We start from the raw sequence: 22,523 nt of genomic DNA on the forward strand, positions 1-22,523 counted from the left end.
TACATCAGGTACACAAGCTTAAATATTTTCTCTTATGTGAGAAACCCAAAGTGTAAATGAAGAGCGAAATAAGAGATAGATAATAGGAAATAGGGAGTTGGATCTTTTGCACATGGGAAGAGGACCAAGAGATGGAGGAGGGGAAAGGAGGGGCGTACAAGAAGGACTGAGGTGTGTTATGTCCACGTACCAGCTCCACATGTACTGCAGATAGGTACTAATAAAAACAGAAATTGAAAACCAAAACAAAACAAAAAAGCCAGAAAGCTGCTGCTAGGAGAAGGGGCTTCTCCTACTTCCTGTTTTTTTCCAGGCAGTTTTGGGCAGAAGTAGAAGCTGGACCCCTGTTTTATAGGCTGTTAGAGCAGAAAGTGGTTTGAGGGGAAAACTGAGGGCCAGGGAGGAGTCATGTGGAAGATCACACCGCCCTCATGGACACCCTGGCCTTGACCTGGACAGTTAAGGCCGTCTGTCTGTCCTTAATCTGGGGTAGGCCCTGAGGCGCATTTTCTGTAGAAGATCTTTTACTCCCTGTCCGTGTCCTGCCTTTGAAGCAAGCCTGGTCTTGTGCTTCGTGCGCTGACAGCTGCCATTGGGTGATTTCATCACTGCCTGCCCTGCTGTTGATTAGCCAGAGTAAGAGTGGGTGGATGGCCAGGAACTGGTAACCAGGAAGTATTTTAACCCTTTCTTCCCTTCTCCCTGTCCTAAAGATAGGAAGAGGAAATAAGCCAGGCTACACGACTTCAACACCTTCTACCTTATTCCACAATTTGAATATGTTTTAAAATAAATGCACTAATAATATATTAATGTAGACCAATTGGGGAGGAGGGCCATTGACTTGAACCAAATGTGAGGGCTGCAGGTTGTTGGAGGGAGCCAGTTTTAAGGCTCTGAGGCAGGATTTCAGGCTTGAGCTGGGCATAGGCATCTTGTCCTGACACTGGGGATAAAGTGACAAGAATGCAAATGAGAGTATCTCCAATGCTTAAAATACCGCTTGGGAGGCTGAGGCAGGAGGATCAAAAGTTTGAGGCCAATTAGTGACTTAGCAAGACCCTGTCTCAAAAAAAAAATAATCAAAAGGACTGGGGATATAGCTCAGTGTGAAGGGCCTGGGTTTACTCACTGGTACTGCCAAAAAAAAAAAAAAGAACTTCCCCCATTATTTGTTTAAAGCACCTTGCGGTATGTTCATACCTTTTAATGAAATTTCGTAAGCTGAGCATATTACAGCTAATAGTGAGATGCTCATCTGTCCGGAGTCTGAAGTAGTGTCATCTTAGTTACAACAGTTTATGTGTCCACCCGGTTACTCACTTGGGTATATATAAACATATAGATGAATTTAATATCCTGTAAAAATCAAAAGGCGGATTATTTTTTGAGCACAGTGTTCTGGTCCAAACACCGGACTTCTGGTCTCGTAGGATATTGTCCCAAGGTTGAATGGAGGCTTAGCTGTTGCTTTTATGCTTTTTTTTTTTTCCATTAAGTCCCATGCGACTTTATTAAGTGCCTCTGGGTTTCAAGCAGGGAACTGGGTGCCGAGGGGACAGAGAGCAGCTTGGTCTCCGCACTGCTGAGGTTTCCCACTCTGTTGTAAGTGCAGGAAGCTGGTGCAGGGGTTGCCGGGGGCCCAGACAAGGGCAGGTGGGAGGTGCGGTAGAGGGGAAGGAGCTAGGTACTGGGCAGAGGGAGAGCCGGGGGTGGCAGAGGCCGAGAGTCTGGAACCTGGGGGGTTCTGGGGGCAGAGGGTAGGGAGAGGCCGGCACAGGACATCCATGGGCAGAGCAGGGACTGCTGGGCACACGGGTGGAGGAAGCTGTTTCCATTGAATCATTTGGTGACAGAGCTCGAAGGCTCCCTGGATTGTAAAGTTTCACATAGAGAGAGGACCAGGAGCCTGAGGCCACAAGGAAGCCAGGCAGGAGCCCGAGGTTGCTGAGGTACACAGTGGCAACAGCAGTAGCCGTTGGGGCACTGGGTGGGTCTGGTGGTCTAGGGACACAGATAGGATGGGGCTTGGGGAGAGGCAATAGGGCGGTGGCAGCCGCAGGAGCCTCAGTCCAGGTCTCCCTTAAGTGCCTGCCCAGTAGGTGGGGGGCTGTGCTTGTCACCAAGCTGGGGAGCATTGGCAAATGATGCTTTCCTGGGCAAGAATGAGTTTGGGTTTTGGATTCTGTTGAGTTTGAGGTACTCATGGACCTCAGTGGATTTGCACAAAAGCTTGGTGAAGATTCAAGGCTGAAACTTTCTATGTGTTCTGGTCGGGTTCCCTTCAGGAGCATGAAACAGAAACACTCAGAGAGTTTTCCTTTTGGAGGCTACGGTGAACATTGACTTCATTTGGGCCCGAGAGGTTTAGAAAGGCAGGCAACATTGAGGAGTTTTTATTTTAGTGATTCTGTCTGGCAGATAAAGCAATGGGCACACTCTTATCTACTGTCCTCGGTGCGACCCTGATCCCGTCACACCTGGCACCGTGTGTGGACAGAGCCTTGAGTAACCAAGATGCCCCGTGCCCAGGACCGCGGGTTACAGTGCAGCCCCTCACTGAGCAGGACCTGTGGTCGCTGCTGCTGCTGCTGCTGCGCTGTTGTGGCCTTTGGAAGCACTCAGAGGGGTGGTGGAGCTTTTCTTTTGTGAAGATTCATGCCTGCTTGTGCCAGATGTTTGGGAAAGTGTAAAAAGCCCCAGGGAAGGGTGAACCCACCCAACCACAAGGGCCAACTCCATTTTATTATAGCTAGGATTTCTTTTGGTCCTTTCAGGGGCTTTTCTGTGTAACTATATTATGTTGAGCAAACAATTTAGGATCTTGTGTGATAAAAGGAAGGCATGATCTGGGAGCGGACCGTGAAGTATGGGAAGACTTTTGTGAGGGGTCCTCATCAGCAGGGGGCGCTCCAGATGGGAAACCAGGCCACAGGGGCAGAGGTGGGCTGGTTTAGGTCTAGCGAATACTGCTGTCCCTTAGTGTCTACTGGGCTTCAGTCCCAGGACCCCCACACTTGCCCCAATCCACAGAGCTCATCTGCCTTATATAAAATTATGTAGTGTTACGCACAGCCTATACACATCTTCCTGTGTTCTTTAAATCACCTCCAGGTTCCTTGTAATACCTAATGTAATGTAAATGCCACATGAATAATGGCATTTTACTGTATTGTTTAGGGAATGATGACCAAAAAGAGTTTTCACATGTTCAGAACAGAAATAATTTTTTCTCAAATAGTTTAGATCTGCAGTTGGGTTGAATCTGCAGATATGAAGCCCACTAGGATGGGGAGCTGGTTGGAGTTTACTTTGTGAAAAGATTCATGTATGCTTATTCTAGGTGTTGGGGAAAGTCCCAGAAAAGTGTCCCTGCTGCTTTGCATTGGTTGTAGATTAATTTTCGGGGAATTTAAGTAGGATGTGAGTCTAAAAATGTGTATTAGGAGAGATGGTAGAAATTGTTAAAGTCTTAAGTTGCAGAGTTGTCCTTAATCCCGTTAAAAATCATCCTCCTCCCCTACCCTCCATTTTCTAACAAGAGTCCCAGCATGATTTCAGTAATGCTGTGGGAAGACTGGTCCACGGGTGTGACTTGGGTATGCTGGGACAGTCAGAGTCAGTGTATTCAGCTGTAGGGATTGGCTGGAATAGTCACATTTTTGTCTTTCTTCCATCCCTCCATTTCTCTAGGAGAATATGAAAGTGTCACTCAGAGTTGTCTATTTCATGGCACTGCTGATGTCTTTGGAGGCTGGTAAGTTAAACATACCATCTACTGAGAAAAGCCATGATCCAGAATGCAGGAAATACCTTCCCGGCAGGGTTGCTTTTCTTACTGGTCTTTGCTGACTCCCAGGACGCAGAGCCTCCTGGCCATAAAACTGTGTAACTCCAAGTTCCTTTAGCATCTTCCCCTCTCAGCCCCTCACTCACAGATTGGGAAACTGAGGACCAGAGAGGTCCAGAACCCAGGGTCACGTACTAGTTTTGAAGCCAGGGCTCAAGTCTGGGTCTCCAAGGTGTAATCCAGGCTCTTCCCACTTTATAGTCATTGAAAAGTGACAATGAAGTCTGCGAACCCACAGCTAGAAACCTTCAGGACACAGTTTTGTTTTCTGTCTTCACATTTTTTTCTCCCTTCTCCATCCCTTACTACAAATTTTGGGAGCCTCTGACTTGTGCCAGGTACTGGGTGCCAGGGACAAAAGAATCAATAATCCAGGCAGAGATTTCCACCGGCAGGTGTTTACATTCCTGTGGGAGGGAGATAATCCATTTTATAAGTAAACAGATGCTGCAGTTTGTCATGTGGTGATGAGCTTAAGGAGGAAAGCAACTGGAAAGCAAGGTATACAGTTTTGGGATCGGAGTACACAGAAGATAAAATTGCTGATAGTGTGGCCTCAGTGAAAAGCTGACTTTTGAATTGAACCTGAAGCAGGAGAAGGAGAGAGCAGTACAGGTCCTGGGCTGAGGGGTAGAAGTATCATGCGGAGCAAGTGCAAAGGCCCTGAGGTGAAGCACAGTTGGGATGTTCTAGGAACTAAACTGCCAGCATGGTGGAGGGGTTCTGTAGAGCCCTGCAGAACTTTCTAAGGATCTTGGTTTCTAGCTTGACTCAGATGAGAAGGCTGCAGGGCTTCTTTATACAAAACTAGAGAATAGACCTGACTTCCACTTCCACACACAGGCTCCTTTTGATTCCTGCTTTGAGAACAGGCTCTAGGAAGGCGAGGGCAGACACAGAGGCCTGATCAGAAACTCTTGCAAAAGCTCACACAAGTCCTGATAGTGACAGGTTCTGAGCAGGAAATGATGATGGCTTGTCTGCAGGCGGCAAAGAAGGAGGAACCAGAAGTTGCCAGGTTTGGGGTGGACTGTGAGGATGGTAGCCATGGGGATCTGTAGATGGGCATGATGTGAGGGGTGAGGGGCAGGGGAGAGTTGAGGGTGACTCCCAGGGCTTTGGCCTTCGCAGATAGAAGGTGACATTGCTGCTGTGGGATGGGAGAGGGGAAGGCTTTCACTGTGGACAAGTCAAGTTCAGCGGCCCCTTGGGTATCTAGATGGTGACCCTGCGTACAACGGTGACATCAGCCAGCAGTGGGCAGGAGAACCATGAGACAGACTGGTCACTGAGTATAGAGAGGAAAGATGATGAGCTCTAGGGCCGAGCCTGAGTCCCTGTAAGGGTAGACGGTCAGGCGTCCACTGGTCAGAGAACCAGGAAGAGACGTAAGGCCTGACTCACGTCCTGAAAGCCAAGTGAAGAAGGGTTTCAAGGGTGCCCCCATGCTCTTAGGTACCTGTCAGATAGATACCCACACGCCAGGTCAGACATGTCGGAGAGTTGTTTATCCGAGCGCATTACGGTCATGGGTGACCTTGGTCAGGACACTTTTGGTGGTGTGAGTCAAACCTCAGACACACAAGTGTAGTCTCACTGAGGACTTACCTAGAGTTTACTATTCTCCTCAAGGCTGCTGTTGCTGTGGCCTTCCCGGCAGCTAAGCGTAAGGAGTCCTGAGTCTACCTGGGCACCATGCTGAGTTCCTAGCCACTTTGATTGCACTTCTTTGATTGCATTCAAAAGTTTAATAGCTTATGGAGGCATAACTGATATATGGTGACCACACCTGTTCAAAGTACACAGTTGGAAGTGTGGGCAGCACAGATGCCCTGTGGCTATAACCACAGTCACACAGCAAACACTCCCATCACCATCTAGTTTCCTTTTGTCCGTTTAAGATCCTCCTCCTCATCCCTCCCCATCCCTCATCCTCAGGCAAGGGGATGATCTGCTTTTGGGTCTATAGCTTGTTTGTGTTCTCTCAAATCTTAAATAAATGGGGTTATATAGTATGAACTCTTTTTGAGGGAGAGGAATCTAGTTTCTTTCTATGTGTTCATAGTAATTTCTGTTGTGTGGATGTATTTTGATACATTCAAGGACATTTTGGCTATTTCAAGTTTGGCAATTAAAATAGAGGTGTTAAGAATATTGGTGTACAAGTCTTTGAATGGATGTACACTTTCATTCCTTTGGACAGATACCCAGGAATGGAACTTCGTGGTCATTTGGGGGATGATGCATCGGGAAGTTTTTGACAAAACAGCAGACGTTGTTAAAGTTGTATCGCTTGGTATCTTCCCCAGCGATGGAGGGTTCCAGTTTCTCCACACCCTTTACCAACAGTTGTTACAGTCCATCTTTTTCCACTTTCATCCTTCTAATGGATGTGTGGTATTATGTGATAATGGTTTTAATTTCAATTTGCTAATGACAGTGAGCTTTTTTCATGTGGTTATTTGTATTTTAGAATATATTTATGTATATAGTTTTGTTTACTTATGTTTATTGGCATTTCTTATTTATTTATGTGGATTTGAGTTATTGTCTAGGTTCTTTTATCTTCTACTCCATTTTTGGGCTTTGTGAGACAGGGTCTCACTAGTTCAGGCTGATAGCCTAGGCTGGCCTCAAACTTGTAGTGATCCTCCTGCCTCAGCCTCCCAAGTGCTAGGATTGCAGGGGTGCTTGGCTTAGATTCTTGTATTTCAACTTAAAGGACTCTTCAGTCTTTTTTTTCTTTTTTTTTGGAGAGCAAGTCTGCTTATGAAGAATTGTCTTAGTTTTGGTTTATCTGTGTCTTTATTTCTTCTTCATTTTTTGATAGTTTTTCCAGCTATAGAGTTCTTTGCTGGCCATCTGCTTTCAGCGTGGACATTATGTCCCTCCACTGCCTCTGGCCTCTGTGGGTTCTGAGGGCCAATTGTCAGCCTTATTGAAGATGGCCTGCGTATTACAAGACATTTATCTCTTGCTCTTTTTAAAATTCTATCTTCCTGTAATTTCACTATGTTGCACCTATACGTATATTTCTTTCATTTTATCTTACTTGCAGATCATAGAGCTTCTTGGATGGATAGATTAATGTTTTCATCAAATTTGGGAACTATTTGGACATTACTTCTTCAGTTATTTATTTTTTTTAACTGATTCTCTCTGTCTCTGTCTCTGCTTCCCTCCTCCCTTTTCCTGGGACCCTATTCCGTATCTTTATCTGTTGGTAGACTGCATGCAGCCTCACGGGCCTCTGAGCCCCTGCTTTGTGTTCTTGTTTTAAGATCAACTAGTCTTTCCATAACTAGGTGACTGATCTTCAAGTCCACCAGAAGATTCTTTCCTCTGCAGCTCACATCTGCTATTGAGCTCCTTTAGTGAAATTTTCACTTCAGTTATTGGACTTTTCCACTCCAGAATTTCTACTTGGTTTTCTTTGACTATTTCTGTCTTTTTTATTGACACTCTACATTAATTCTTTAGACATAGTTTTTTTTTTCAATAGTTAGGACATATTTTTAATAGCCATTTTAAAGTCTTTATCTAGCATCACTTAGACTTCTCCAGAACAATTTTGGCAGCTTTTTTCCCTCTATGTATGGGGCGTACTTTCCTATTTTTTAATGTTTTGTAATATTTTGTTGAAAATTGGATGTTCTAGGTAGAATAAAGTTTGACTCTAGGAATCATATATCCTCTTATACACATTTGTTGTTAATTGTTGATTTTTAAACTGCTGTGTTCCTAAAACTTTTGTCCATTTATGTCACTGCTTTTCTGGGCTAATCTTGTGTAGCCTGTGTTTCCTTTAGTATGTTGCCCCTGAAGTCACTGCTGGGTTAATTTCAAGGTCAGCTCATGATCATCCAGAGATTTCCTTAAATTTCTTGGTTTTGCCCCTTGCCGGGAGGCTGTGCATATCTGAGACATGCTTTCAACACTTAGGTTGTGGACAAGTGTGCCTCACCCTCTACTTCCTGCTTGGGACCTCAGGGTTATTTAGACTCAAGAACCTGGTGCCTCCTCTGCTCTGGGCTGAGGGTGTGAACAGCCCTGCTAGACCCCCAGGAGTGTGCGAGAGTTCTCATGTCCCCTATGGGCTGTGGCCATGTCCCTGTGGATAGGGCTTCTTATGTGCAACTTTGAGTCAGGTCAATAACACAAGTCTCTGACTGTTACTTCCAGGAACTACCAGTTAGGTCCAAGATTGTTAGTGCACCAGGAGTGAGAGACTTTCTGAGGAGGTCCAGACTTCATTTGTTCTTGGAGGGTTGCTGGTTTTAACAGCCACTGTGTTTGCCAAGCTCCTGGATTTCATGACTAGATGTGAGGCATAGGAATAGTTGAATTTAAAAAGCCATCCACCCAGTTGTTCTTTGATTCAGCATATTTTTTGTTTTGTTGTAAATAAATATTCTTTTAATTATTGTAAGCCTTTTGTTTTGAAAAACAAAATGCCAGTCTTTTTTTTTTCTTGTCTCGTCTTTTTTTGTGGTACCGGGTGTCTTAGTCACTTTTTCATCACTAGGACGAAATACCCAACACCCACAACTTGAAGAAGGAGAGGTTCATTTTGGCACATGTTTTTCAGGCCATGGTTGGCTGGCTCCAAAGCTGAACTTTTTGGGTACTCTTCCTGCTGCCTTGTGATTAAGGAGGATTTCCCTTCGGGCTTTTGGGAATAGCAACTGTTCCCAGCATTATGTCTGTCCTAGGCATTATTCCTCCTCATCCCTGTGAAGTTCTCACTCTAGCCTTGGGTAGTTTTCTTCCGTTTTTCCATTGATTGGTACTCAGCTGACAGTGCTAGGAGACTCTCTGTACATCTACAAGCCCTCTCTCTATGCACAGTGCCAACCTTTTAGGCCCTTTGCCCTGCCAACCCTCCACATTCTTAACTCAGCTCCCCTAAGCTAGAAGCTGGACTTTGCCCATGTTTCTTCTTGGCCATGTCATAGCCAGGCAGCAACTGGGGTAGTGATTTTGGACAGTTGTTGGGCTCTTCACCTATCTTTCTGAGATCTCTGTCCTTCGTTCCTTCATGTTCAGTGTCTTTGACAGTGTTGTTTTTACTGTTTTAGTTGCCTAGGTGGGAGGGAAAATCTGGTTCTTACTGTCCATCTCATGCAGAAGTGGCTGCCTCTCCTCCTATATTAATCCTATGTTTGTGTGAATAAAGAGGGATAAAAAGGGAGTAAGAGGTTAAGTGATTTGCCCAAAGGTACAGCTCAGAGGTAACATAGCTGAAATTGAAGGTAAATTTTCCAGACTCCCAAGATGTTGCTCTTTAGCTTTTACATACATATAGTATGAACTGATGTATTTTATAATAGATGTATTTATCTGTAGATATTACATTAAGAAGCATTGAAAAAGTTGTACAGAAATTGCTTCCCCTTTCTGCCTTTTAAAGATAAATGTGCTGAGCGTGAAGATCGAATAATTTTAGCTTCATCTGCAAATGAAATTGCTGTTGGAGCCTGCAATCTTAACCCAGGTGAAAACTTAGGTCCCGTGATTTGGTATAAAAATGACGGCAAGACGCCTGTATGTGTGGATCAAAACTGCAGGATTAATCAGCAGAAAGAAAAGCTTTGGTTTGTTCCTGCTAAAGTAGAGGATTCAGGACATTATTACTGTGCTGTAAGGTAAGAAGGGAATTAATACATTATACACATGTGTTCTAAGTACCTACGGTAGTTAAGGACACAAAATCTTTTAATAATGTGTAATTTCCTCATTTTACTTTGTTTTAGAAATTCAACTTACTGCCTCAAAATTAAAATAACTGCACATTTTATGGAGAATGAGCCTAACTTGTGTTATAATACACAAGTTATATTTAGACAGAAACTACTCATTTCAGGAGATGGAAGACTTGTGTGCCCTCATTTGGATTTTTTAAAAGATGAAAATAATGAGTTCCCTGAGGTACAGTGGTTTAAGGTAATTTTATTTTAAATATGGTATAATTTTCCAAGCAAATAAAATAGTTTTTTTTTGTTGGAACTTAAATGGGGAATCATCTTTTAGGGGTTGGGAAATATAAAATAAATAATAACAGTGAAGAAAAGAAGTGCAGCATTTATAAGAAACTACAGTGTAAAAACATTTTTTTCCTCAAGCACGTTCTTGCAAAATAAACTTGTCTTCACTTCCATGAGGCTCTGGGAATAAAAATTCAGTATCATAGGAATATAATTAACTTTTCCACCCTTGCCTCCCCAAAAGAAATGTAATATTAAAACTTATTCAAGGAACTTTTTCAGTCACTTTTTTAAAATGCAAATTTGCTAATAGGTACATTGGGGAAGCCATTAGTTGATTTTCTATGCTTCCCTTCTCTCCACTTCTTAGGATTGCAGACCTCTACTTCTCGACAATGCACATTTTATTGGAGTCCGAAACACTCTGCTTGTAAAGAACGTGGCTCCGGAGCACAGAGGGAACTATACCTGCCAGGCGCCGTACACATACCTGGGGAAGCGGTATCGTATCTCACGGACAATACAGTTCCTTCCTCTCGGTGAGTCCTGGCTCCAACCCTGGGAACTCAAGAGTTCACGATACTATGACTACCACAGCGCATGGAGGAACCAAACCCAAGGAAGCTCAAGTACTCCATAACCACCCATGGCCTTAGTTTAGCTTCTTGTTATTGCGTAGAATGTAAATATTTTTCATTCTTGCATCACTCGCAGTGCTGATTAAACAGAGGCTTCCTGAGTTATGTGTTTGAACTGATCTAGAAGGCTTGTTCTTTGACATGGCTAAAGATGCTGCTTCCAAGAGCTCTGGCGCCCTCTCTGGTCGGTACGTGGGAATGTCGTGAGAGCTTGCTTGGGTTGTCCACCAATGAGTCCTTGGCATGAATAGGGCGGCTGCTCATGGGCTTTGGACTGACTTACACTCCTACATTCTACCTCCTGTTTGCACTGTGCCAGATCAGTTACTTCAACTCTGTACGGCTGCTGTTTCCTCCTCTCTAAGAAGATGCTCCAACCTCCCCCCGGCAGGTTATTGGGAAGATCAGAGTTCGGGGAGTGCACACTCAGCATGTGGTCATGTGCCTGGTGTGCAGTGCTTGGTGCAAAACACTCGGGTCATTGATAGGTATATGACAGTGGTTCTTTTTTTTTTTTTTTTTTTTGGCACCGGGGGTCAAACTTGGGACCTTGTGCTTGCGAGGCAGGCAGCAGAACCACTGAGCTAAATCCCCGGCCCCTACAATAACGGTTCTTTATATATATTTTATATATGTGTGTGTGTGTATATATATATATATTTATTTATTTATTGGTACATTGTAGGTATAAAATACATTTACATTTATCATTAGGTGTTTGTACCAGCACATGATGTATCTTAGTTCTTATTTTTTCCCCCATTACCTGTGCACCCTTCACCCCCTCCACCCTTCCCTATTTACACAGACTTTGATTCCATTTTTTTTCTCATAATTTTTCCTTTTCCTTCTTCCCTTTCCCCTTTCCCTCCTGCTATCCCCAAACCCTTGGACCTTTTCCTATTTCAAATTATCAATTATTCATTTTAATCATTTTCATCCTTATTTACACTTTCAATTTCTCACACTAGAGAAACTATTCGGTATTTACACATTTGTGTCCTATTTATTTCACTTAAGAATATGGCCTCGATATGCATCCATTTAGCTATAAATGACTCTAGTTTCTCATTCTTTATGGCTGAGTAGTACTCCATTTTATAAAAAAACCACATCTTCTTTGTCCAGTTTCCAGTTGATGGGCACTTGGGCTGTTTCCAACCTTTAGCTATTACAAACTGTGCTGCTATAAACATAGGTGCACATATATCACTGTGGTATGATTCTTTTAATTCTTTGGGGAAGATTCCGAGTAGGGGAATAGCTGGGTCAAATGGGACCTGTAGTCCTAGTTCTTTGAGATATCTCCATACTGATTTCCACAGTGGTTGCACCAATGTACATTCCCACCAACAATGGAGAAGGGTTCCTTTCTTTCCACACCCCTGCCAGCATTTGTTATTGGTTGATTTCTTGATAACAGCCATTCTTTGTGGGGTGAGGTGGAATCTCAGTGTTGTTTTCATCTGCATGTCTTGAATGACCAGTGATGTTGAACATTTTTTCATATATTTATTTGCTGCTTTTACTTCTTTGTCTGAGAAATGTCTGTTCATTTGGGATGCCCAATTTTGAATTGGGTCTTTGAATGGGGGGGGGTCTGATTTTTTTCAGTTTTTTACATATTCTTGACAGTAGACCTTTGTCTGAGGTACAGCTGCTAAAAATTTCTTCCCACATTGTAGGTTGTCTCTTAGCTCTGTTGGTAGGTTCTTTTGCAGTGCAGAAGATTTTTAATATAATGAGATCCCAGTTGTTGATTCTTTGTGCTAGCTCCCGTGCTACTGAAGATTTGTTCATAAAGTCTTTTCCTATGCCAATGTCATCAAGAGTCCTACCTAACTTATCTTCCAGCAAGTTTAGTGTTTCTGTCTTAATATTTAAATCTTTAATCTACTTCCATCTTAGTTTAGTGCATGGTGATAGGGATGGGTCTAGTTTTAATATTTGGCAGGTTGAAATCCAGTTTTTCCAACACCATTTATTAAATAGACTATCTTTCCTCCAATGAGGGTGGTTGGCTACTTTGTCAAAGATGAGGTGGCTGAGTATGTCTGGAGTTGTTTCTGCATCTTCTAATCTATTTCACTGATCTTCGGATCTGTTTCTTTGCCAGTACCATGCTGTTTTTATCACAGCAACTTTGTAGTATGGTTTCAAGTTGGGGATTGTGATACCCCCAGCCATGTCTCTGTTGCCTAGAATTGCTTTTGATATTCTAGGTTTCTTCCACTTCCAAATGAATTTTTGGATTGTTTTCTCTAGTTCTGTGAAGCATATTGTTGGAATTTCAATTGGCATTGCATTAAATCTATATAGTAGTTTTGGAAGTATGGCCATTTTCACTATATTGGTTTGTCTTACCTAGGAACAAGGTATATCTTTCCATTTTCTTATATCCTCTTCAATCTCCTTTTTCAGGGTGCTGTAGTTTTCAGTGTAGAGGTCTTTTGCTTCCTTTGTTAGGTTAATTTCTAGATATTTCTTTTTTTTGGATGCTATTGTAAAAGGAATTATTTCCTAAATTTCTCTCTCAGTGGGTCTGCTATTTGCGTGTAAGAAGGCTGTTGTGTTTTGAGTGTTGACCTTGTATCCAGCTACTGTACTGAATCTGTCAATTAGGTCTAGAAGACTTCTGACTGAGTTTTTTGGATCTTCTATGTAAAGTATCATATCATCAGCAAATAATGACAGTTTCACTTCTTCCTTTCCTATCTTTATTCCTTTTATTTCTTTCTCTTTTCTAATTGCTATGGTTAATGTTTCCAGAACAATATTGAGCAGGAGTGGTGATCCTTGTCTTGTTCCTGATTTTAGCGTGAAAGTTTTCAGTTTTTGACCACTTAGTATGATGTTGGCTGTTGGTTTTTCACAGATAAGCTTAATCAGGTTGAGATAAAGACCTTCTATTCCAATTTTCTGTAGGGTTTTTATCATGAATGGGTGTTAGATTTTGTCAAATGCTTTTTCTGCATCTATTGAGATGATCATATGGTTTTTGTCCTTGACTCTGTTAATATAGTGTATTGCATTTATTGATTTATGAATGTTGAACCATCCTTGCATCCTTGGGATAAATCCAACTTGGTCAGGGTGTATGATCTTCTTGATGACACTCTGTATTCTGTTTGCCAGTATTTTGTTGAGGATTTTTGCATCTATGTTCATTAGGGAGATTGGCCTGTAGTTCTCTTTTTGGGTTGGGTCTTTTCCTGGTTTTGGGATCAAAGTAACACTTGCTTTCAGGAATGAATTTGGAAGCCTTGCTTCCCCTTCAATTTCCTTGATGAGTTTAAAGAGTAATGGCAATAGTTCTTTAAATGTCTTGTAAAATTCAGCAGTGAAGCCATCAGGACCTGGGCTTTTCTTTGTTGGTAAGATTTTTATTACATTTTCAATTTCACTCATTGTAATTGGGGTGTTTAGAATTTCTGTATCTTCTTCATTTAACTTTGGCAATTCATATGTATCTAGGAATCTGTCCATTTCTTCTGTGTTTTCCATTTTATCAGAGTACAGATTCTCAAAGTAGGTATTGATTATTCTCTGGATTTCTGCTGGATTTGTTGTGGCTTCACCTTTTTCATCTTAATTGCATGGATTTGAGCCTTTTCTTTCCTTTTTTTGATAAGGTTGGCTAAAGGTTTATTGATTTTATTTATTCTTTCAAAAAACCAACTCTTTGATTCATTGATTTTTTTGTATCATTCTCTTAGTCTCCATTGCATTGATTTCTGCTTGGATCTTTATAATTTCCTTTCTTGTACAAGCTTTGGGTTTGTTATGCTCTTCTTTTTCTAGGAGCTTGAGGTTCTGCATTAGGTTATTTAACTGAGTTCTCTCTGTTGTCCTACTATGGGCATTCACTGTTACGAATTTCCCGCGTAGAACTGCTTTCGTTGTGTCCCACAGATTCCTGTATGTTGTACTGGCATTATCATTTACTTGTAGAAACTGTCTAATTTCTTCTTTAATTTCCTCTGTTACCCATTGGTTGTTCAGGAAGATCTTGTTCAATTTCCATGTGTTTGTGGGAATTTTGTGGTTTCTTATGTTATTGATCTCCAATTGTATTGCACTATGGTCTGATAATATACAGGGGATAACTTCAGTTCTTTTACATTTACTTAGATATGTCCTATGAGCTAGCATGTGATCTATTTTGGAGAATGACCTGTGTGCAGCTGAAAAGAATGTGTATTCTGAATTTGTAGGGTGCAGTACTCTCTAAACATCTATTAAGTCCATTTGTTCAATAGCTTGGTTCAGTTCTAGAATTTCATTGTTAATTTTTTTTTCAGTTGATCTGTCTACTTGTGATAGAGGGGTGTTGAGGTCCCCCACTACAATTGTATTAGTGCTTATTTGGTTTTTCATGTCCGTTAATATTTGTTTTGTATAGTTGGGGGCATTTGCATTTGGTGCATATATATTTAGGATTGTCATCTCTTCCTCTTGGATTGTTCCCTTCACAAGTATGTAGTGACCATCTTTGTCTCTCTTAATTAGTTTTGGTTTGAAATCTACTTTGTCTGAAAATAAGATTGCTATGCCTGCTTTTTTCTGGGTTCCTGTCATGTGGAGAACTGTTTTCCATCCTTTTACTTTCGGTCTATTGATTTCCCTTTGAGTTAGGTGTGTTTCTTGCATACAGCATATTGCTGGGTTTTGATTCTTAATCTATTCTGTCAGTCTATTTCTTTTGATTGGTGAATTGAGGCCATTAACATTGATAGTTATAATTGAGAGATATTGACTCATCCTTGTCATGATGTTTTACTGTTATTGGCTCTTTTATTTCTTATTTTCCCCCCTTTCGCTTTAGTGTCTTACCTTGCATGGTGCCTTTTCTCTGCTGGGCCTCATGGAGTTGTGACCTCCATTGTCTTTTTCTAGGACATTGCTTAAAATTGTTTGGAGTGCTGGTTTGGTGTTCATCAAATTTCTCAGGTGTTCTTTGTTGTGAAAGTATCTAATTTCTCCATCGATTTTGAAAGATAATTTTGCCGGATACAACAGTCTAGGTTGGAAGTTATTTTCTTTTAGGGCTTGAAATACTTCACCCCAGGCTCTCCTTGATTTGAAGGTTTGTGTTGAGAAATCTGCCGTGATTCTGATAGGCTTTCCTTTGTAGGTGATTTGTTTCTTTTCTCTAACTGCCTGTAGAATTTTGTTCTTCTGTTGGGTTTCTGGGATCTTGACTATTATATGTCTAGGTTTAGATTTTTTTGGGTCATGGCTGGTTGGAGTTCTATATGCCTCATTTACCTCTGTGTCCAATTCTCCACCTCTGTCTGGGAAGTTTTCTACTATTACTTCTGTGAACAGTTTTTTTATGTTAATTGTACTTTCTTCTGTTTTTTCCTGGACTCCTATTAGTCTTATATTATTCTTCTTTGCATCATTTAGCAGCTGTTGGATTGATTTCTTGTGATCCCTTACTATCTTTAAGAAATCTCTGTTTTCATGGTCCGTACTGGCAATACTGTCTTCTGTATCTGATATTCTGTCTTCAGATTCTCTTAGTCTGCTCTGCACACTTTCAATGAACTTTTTAATCTCCTGAATATCTGTTTGAATCTGTTTCATGGATTCCATTTCTTTCCTATTTTGGGCGATCATGGTTTCCATTTCTTTCTTATGCTGGGCATTCATGGCTTCCAGCATGTTTCTGATCTCATCTATTTTCTTATCTGTTTCTGCTCTAGAGCTTCTAGTCATGTCTTTCACTCTGCTCACCATGTCTGTATTTATTTGGGAGATTATTTCTGTTTTGAATTTTTCTAGAGCCTCATGCATCTGCTTTGTTACTTTCTGTGCTATTAGTTCAGGGTGTCCAAGTGGTTGCTTATCAGACTTTTCCACCTCATTTCCCCCAGAATTTCCTTTTTGTGGCATGGATGCCTGCATTTGTGCCTTGCTTAAGTGTCTTCTCATTTTTGTTTTTGGTACTGTCCTTGGTTTAATTCCTGGGTTGATATTTCAAAATTGCTTAATGTAGGTATCTTTGTTGCTTGTGTTTAAAATCCTTGTGGAATGATTGCTTTTCAGAGTTGTCTTCCAGATATAGCTTATGTTTGGCCTCATATGTTTGAGACTCTAATGACTCTGAGGCTATTTTATTTTCCTTATACCAGAAAGGAAAATTAATTAGATCAATCACAACATGTTAGCCCAAATGATATAGTCAGCAATACCATAGCATCAAGCACAGCTTAGAAAATGACAATTTGTGGTAGTTATTAATCTATCACATTTAACTATGTAAGTTAAATTAAAACCGAGGACCAACCCAACATAAGTTTATAATGAATAAACTCTTCAATATAGCATCTTTCCCCTTCGGGTGGGGAGTTAAAAGGAGTTGGGGAGGGAGGGACAGGTAGAAAGAACAGGTAAGATTAATAGTGAGGCCAGAAGACACAGAAAGATCACACAAACTCTAAGAAGTTGTTAAAGGCAAAAGAAAAAGGCAGAATGAAAGAACAAAGATGTGAATAGAATCACCTAACAGCAACAGGGAGGCTAGATACTGAATTTACTTTCCTTTAAACCTAATGAGAAGAGAAGGAAAAAGAGAAGAAAAGAACAATAAGGGAGAAATCCGAATTCACTGCAGAAAGGAACAAATGGGGAGATGAGGAGCAATGTGGGGCAGCGAGAGAATGAATGAGAGAGAGAGAAAAAGAAAAGAGAAAGAAAAGAAAGAAAAGTAAAAATTTGAAGAGTTAAAAAAAGTAAAAATTAAGAATTAAAAATAAGAGAAAAAAATTTTTTTTCTTTTTTGCAAATAGCAATAAAAATTATGGGCCTCCTTCAGGGTATGTCTCTGCTGTCACAGTAGGCATTGTTGGAATCTGTGTGCATATACGAATTAATGAGTCTCAGCAAGCCAGCAGCAGACCAAGTACAATGGTCTGATGTGCCTTTATTGTAGAGATTCTCTTTACTTTTCTGCTGAGCTTCAGAAGCTCTCTTTCTGTTACTGACTTCTGCTTTATCTTGTGGCGCTCAGGACAAGGGTCTTTATAACCTCCTGTGCCTCTGTAGTGTGTGTGGGGGGGACTGGGCCTTGGAGGCGCCAGTAAGGCTAAGTGGACCTTACCGTGGTGTGGGTGGGGCCCTGGATGGCCGTGGAGCTTCAAGCTGTTTGTCTCACCTGGCTGGCCGAGGCTTGGAGAGGATCGGCACAATAATGGTTCTTAATTCTCCCAAGTCTTTCAGTTTGGGATTAATTTCATATTAAAAACTATTTACAACAGAATGAAGCAAAATGCACTTCTACAGAGTGCCTGGGATAGGCAGAATATGCAACCTTTCTACACACGTCAGCTTTAAATAACATAAGAGTTCATCTAACTAGGAGTTTTCTTGCAAGTAAAAGAGGTGTCTGCTAGTAATTATGCCAGGTGAATGTGTTTAAATTGGGACTACCCCCAGAAAATTCATATGATCACCATATAACTACATTTTCCCAGTGCTATGACAATTTATTTTTCACTGATTAATTTTATTGAATAAACATTAATGCCCTGCCTTGCTCTTGCAAGCATCACCGATCCTAACTTCCTGCGACCTTTGGATCACAACTACTCTAGGGTTTGCACCAGCTGCCCTGGTGACTGTGTGACTCTGATTTATCTCTCTTGAGACACAACTACCAGACTAGGAGGTAGAATTCTAGGGAGAACTGGGCACTAGCAGATTTTTAAGCAGATCAATTATAGTTTGACTACTGTATCTCCTTTTTTGATTTTCATTTTCAGAAACAAATATACTTAAAGGTAAGGAACTATTTTTTTTCCCCAAGCCCACCTCAATGATCCTGAGAGCTTTTGTTTGTTCCTAGATTTAAAAAAAATATTTATTGAGCATCTACTGTGTGCCAGGAACTGTTCTAGGTATAGATTAGGGAAGAAAAAAAACCCGTAATAGCCTGTCCTTGCGGCGTTTGCATACTTATTTGACTAGGCATTCAACTTCATCATTTCTCCTAGTTTCTGCTTGGCCACAGATCAAGGGTGATCTTCCCATAAGAAGGCTCAGATTAATTCCTAGGGCTCTTGATAATCTTTGCCTGTATTGTAGTTAGCAGGATCTAGCAAGGGAATACATTAAATACTGGACGCATAATTTAAAGATTATTTTATGATAATTACCCAAAAAGTCAAATGCAAAGGAGTGCAAGAGATTAACCACACACTAGAAGCTCAAAGGATTCAGCTGAGGGCCTAGATCCCAGCTGTTTCCCGTGCAAGACCAGCTAAAGGCTTAGAGTCCAAGGCAATGTCCTCCTCAAGTCCAGCCAGTGGCTTAGTGCCCACATCATCTCATGCTTAACCATATTGAGGATCTGCACCTGGAAGGCCCAAAGGCCAGTGGTGGAAGCCAGAAAATCTATACTGGTGAGATGATTTGTGCCACCAAGCTGAGGGATCCACACTGGAGCCAGGAAGTGTTGCTCATGGTGAAGATCAGAGCTCCCCTGATGAAAACAGCAGCCATTCTCAGAGATAGCGAGGCCCCGAGCTCCTCCTCTGACAAGAATGGCCTAGTTTGCATCAGGAAAACCATCCACAGGAAGCTTCTAGAAAATCCACAGATCAAGATCTTCCCCTCCAGTTCTCTTTTTATGGCTATTGGTAACAATCTTCAGGTGTATCCTCCATTCCTAGACCATGCTGATTCAGTTCAGCTGGGGGTTACAAGTTGACCATTAGTCAATCCACCACAGCCTGTTTTAATAAATGATGTCAATGACTGTATCTATTTTAGTTGGGTCACTAAATCCAGACAGGTCTGGCACTGACTGGTTTTACTACGGCTAATCATCTGCCTGACTTCACACAGGGTCCTGAAGATGTGTGCACACCCATGTGTGCATGTATTCATGCACATGTGAATATGTGTTGTAGCATCATGCCCTGCAGGCTCAGAGGGTCTAGCTTTGCATCTTGTGTCCACTGTTGGCTGTCAGCTCTGCCAGTTTCCTTCCTTCTCTTCTGACCTCTGGTCTCCTACTATAAATTCTCTAAGCACTGGAGCGACCATGTGGCCAGAGCCATTGCCTGTATTTTGCTAAGCGTCATTCCCTGTGATTCAGATCAGTAGGAGACTGAGAACCCCATGGGTGTTTTTCTTTCAGAGGAAAACAAGCCCGACAGACCTGTGATTGTGAGCCCCAAGAACGAGACTGTGGAAGTGAACTTGGGTAAGTGGGGTCCATCAAGCGAGACTGAAATAATTATTTTGAACTCAATAGTAAGACAAGTCACACCTTTACTATACATAATGTAAGCCACTTAATGAATATATCTATATAGAAATGGACATTGGCAAAAGTTATATGTTAAAATTTTTTTTTTAATTTTTAGATTTTCTTTCATCTCATGGAAAAGATCTAGCCATGCCTAGAATTTGTGAACAAAATTCATTCATAGGTTCAATAGAATTCCAATAAAAATGTGAATGGACTTAAAGTCGGCACAGTCTTTTGGGGTAACCAGACTGGTGCAGCCTCTTTTGACAGAAGTTTGGCTTTTAAAGACTGTTTCTCCTTTGATTCACTCCTACTGCCAGGTTTTTACTCACAGTCATGCTTCAGGATATGTACAAAAACACCCTGATAAATAGAAGGATGTTCTTTGGGATCTTAATCATAGTAATGAAAAAATCAAACACAAATGGTGCTTAACAATAGGAAAATTGTAGAACTAATCACGGAGATAGAAATTCCCAAAACACAGCAATTCCTAAATAGCAGACAATAAGTTGCCCTTCACAAAACTGCTTATGTGCACAGAGAAGATAAGGAATGAGATGGAGAAAGTCCCTAATAGTGGTTACTGCTCAGAGGTGAGTTTCAGGGCATTTTTCCTCTTTCCTTGTAGCTTTTAATAATTAGAACTTTTGTTCAATAGCCATTTAGCTGTACAGATAGGCCAGCATAAAAGTCAATTAATCTTTTGATTAAAAATACATTGCTTTGAGGGCCAGGGATTTAGCTCAGTGGCACTGCACCTGCTTTGCAAGGATAAGTTCCTCAGTTTGAGCCCCAGTACCAAAAAAACAAACAAACAACAAAAATGCATTGCTTTGCAGGATCCAAGATCCAGTTGATCTGTAATGTCACAGGCCATTATACTGACTCTGTCTATTGGAAGTGGAATGGGTCATTCATTGACTCTGATGATCCTATACTGGTAGAAGACTATTATTAGTAAGTACACCAATCAGTTTCAGTATTAAATTCAATGTCAGGGTTTTTTGTAACCTTGGTAGTAAGGTTAGATGGCAGTTGATTATTCCTTAGCTGCTCATTTTTATTTCTATTAAGTGTGCTACACAGGATTGGTGAGAGCTTGTACATTTAAGGTAAAAATATATGTTATTGTGGTGCAGATTCCATACTGCTTAGAAAACTTTCTCTCAAATTCAGTCATGCATGTTGGAACATTCCAAGGAAGCAATTATCTTGAATTACTTGCCATGATTTTAAGTACCTTAGAAAAGACTCAATAGCTGGGGTCAAATAATAACTTTGTGTTACCCATCTATAAATAACACTTACTATTCCCTCCTTCTCACCATCTCGCCAAAGCCCTTTGTCACCTACCCCAACCTACTCCCTACCATTTTTCCTCTTGGCAGTCACTAATTTCAACTTGATTTCTCTACTAGTGAGTCCTTTACTCACAATTATCTCTGGGCTCTACAGTCTCAGACTGTTGTTGCGAACAGTCTCATTGTTATGTCTGAGGCTGGCATATGTGGTCATTTCAGCTGCAGTTTACATTACAGATAGAAATAAACCTGGTACACTTGTCTTAGTCATAGTTGATGTAATTATGATGTAGTTACTTAATCAATATCTCTCTCTCACACACACAGTTTGGAAAATTCTTCAGCCAAAAACAAAGATATAGTCATCGTAATGCTTAACATTTCAGAAGTCAAAAGTCTGTTTTATCTACATCCATTTACCTGTGTGGCCAGGAACGGCCATAGTAATGAGGCAGCATATATCAAGTTTATACATCCAGGTAAACAACCATTTATTTGAAATTCATTTTTTTGTTGTTTTACATAATACAATGGTACCTGGGTTCACGAACTTAATTTATTCTGTGATTCTGGGGAAGATGGCCACGTACTATGTGTTCTGTTCATCCCCCAATGTGGAGTTCATGAATGGAAGCAAAATTTTTCAGAATGCTTCTGTTTGCCAAGTGAATTGTTTGAGAACAGAATCGTTCGTGAACTGAGGTATTACTGTAAGATTCCACGACTTTGCAGTTTCCAATCCTATTTCCTCTGCCTGGAACACTCTTCACTTCCTCTTCACCTGGGCAGCTTCTGATCCTCTTTCACTTCTCAGCTGAAGGATGTGCTCTTCTAGGCAGCTTCTCTGTCCTGCTGCCTCCCTAAATCCAGCTCTCTGCCCAAACATATAAGCTTATGCCCTGGGGTGGCACTGTATTACACCCATCATAGTATCTATTACATTTACTTTTCTTCATTGTAAGTTCTTTAATGATGTCAGCCATTTCTCTTACTGATTACTCTATTTCTAGAGCTGGTAGCAACTTAAGTCCTCTGTGGTGTAGATACCTAGTGAATACTTTTAAATTAATGACTACATAGGGGAAGCCTTCATATCTACTTTACAAAGAGGATGTGAGAAGTCGGTGCTTTTCATGAATTGATAGAATCAGAGTTGAAAATGTTTGTGAAATATTTAAAAATAATCTGTAGCTGAATTAAAAATAAGACATTCATAAATACGAACCTGAAAGAATATCTAAAAGAACCTTGAGACAAACTAACACAATTGGGAAATGGATTTAAGAAGATCACTAGGATCTTGCTATAGTATAATTTCTATGCATGTCTCAATACCAATCACATACAAATAGAAATTTAATTTTAAAATAACCTTTACAGTAGCATAAAAAATCATCTGAAATACATCAGAAAAGGTCTAAATAGAAGGATATACAGTGTTCCTATTTTGAAAGACTCATTATTATAATGATGTCAGTCATCCTCAAA

General features: G+C 40.9%; 1 protein-coding gene across 8 annotated transcripts in view; it reads left to right on the top strand.

Moving 5' to 3' along the window:
• Il1r1 (interleukin 1 receptor type 1) overlaps positions 1 to 22,523 on the top strand; it is a 123,515-nt gene that overhangs the window by 95,087 nt on the left and 5,905 nt on the right. For 3 of the 8 annotated variants that reach the window (XM_087203928.1, XM_021258120.2, XM_021258121.2), the window contains exons 3-8: positions 9,261 to 9,495; positions 9,604 to 9,793; positions 10,205 to 10,373; positions 19,618 to 19,683; positions 20,574 to 20,691; positions 21,363 to 21,514. In XM_087203928.1, coding sequence (XP_087060054.1) covers positions 9,261 to 9,495; positions 9,604 to 9,793; positions 10,205 to 10,373; positions 19,618 to 19,683; positions 20,574 to 20,691; positions 21,363 to 21,514 — 930 coding nt within the window. Of the gene's footprint in view, positions 1 to 3,693; positions 3,758 to 9,260; positions 9,496 to 9,603; positions 9,824 to 10,204; positions 10,374 to 10,399; positions 10,661 to 19,617; positions 19,684 to 20,573; positions 20,692 to 21,362; positions 21,515 to 22,523 lie in introns of those variants that run through there. The other 5 variants (XM_004844463.3, XM_087203916.1, XR_015448357.1 and 2 more) reach the window with 4 other exon arrangements.

This window comes from Heterocephalus glaber, unplaced genomic scaffold, assembly GCF_053883595.1.
Source record: "Heterocephalus glaber isolate CG9 unplaced genomic scaffold, H.glaber_assembly_v1.0 deba00000470, whole genome shotgun sequence".
In the NCBI taxonomy this organism is placed as follows: Eukaryota; Metazoa; Chordata; class Mammalia; order Rodentia; family Bathyergidae; genus Heterocephalus; species Heterocephalus glaber.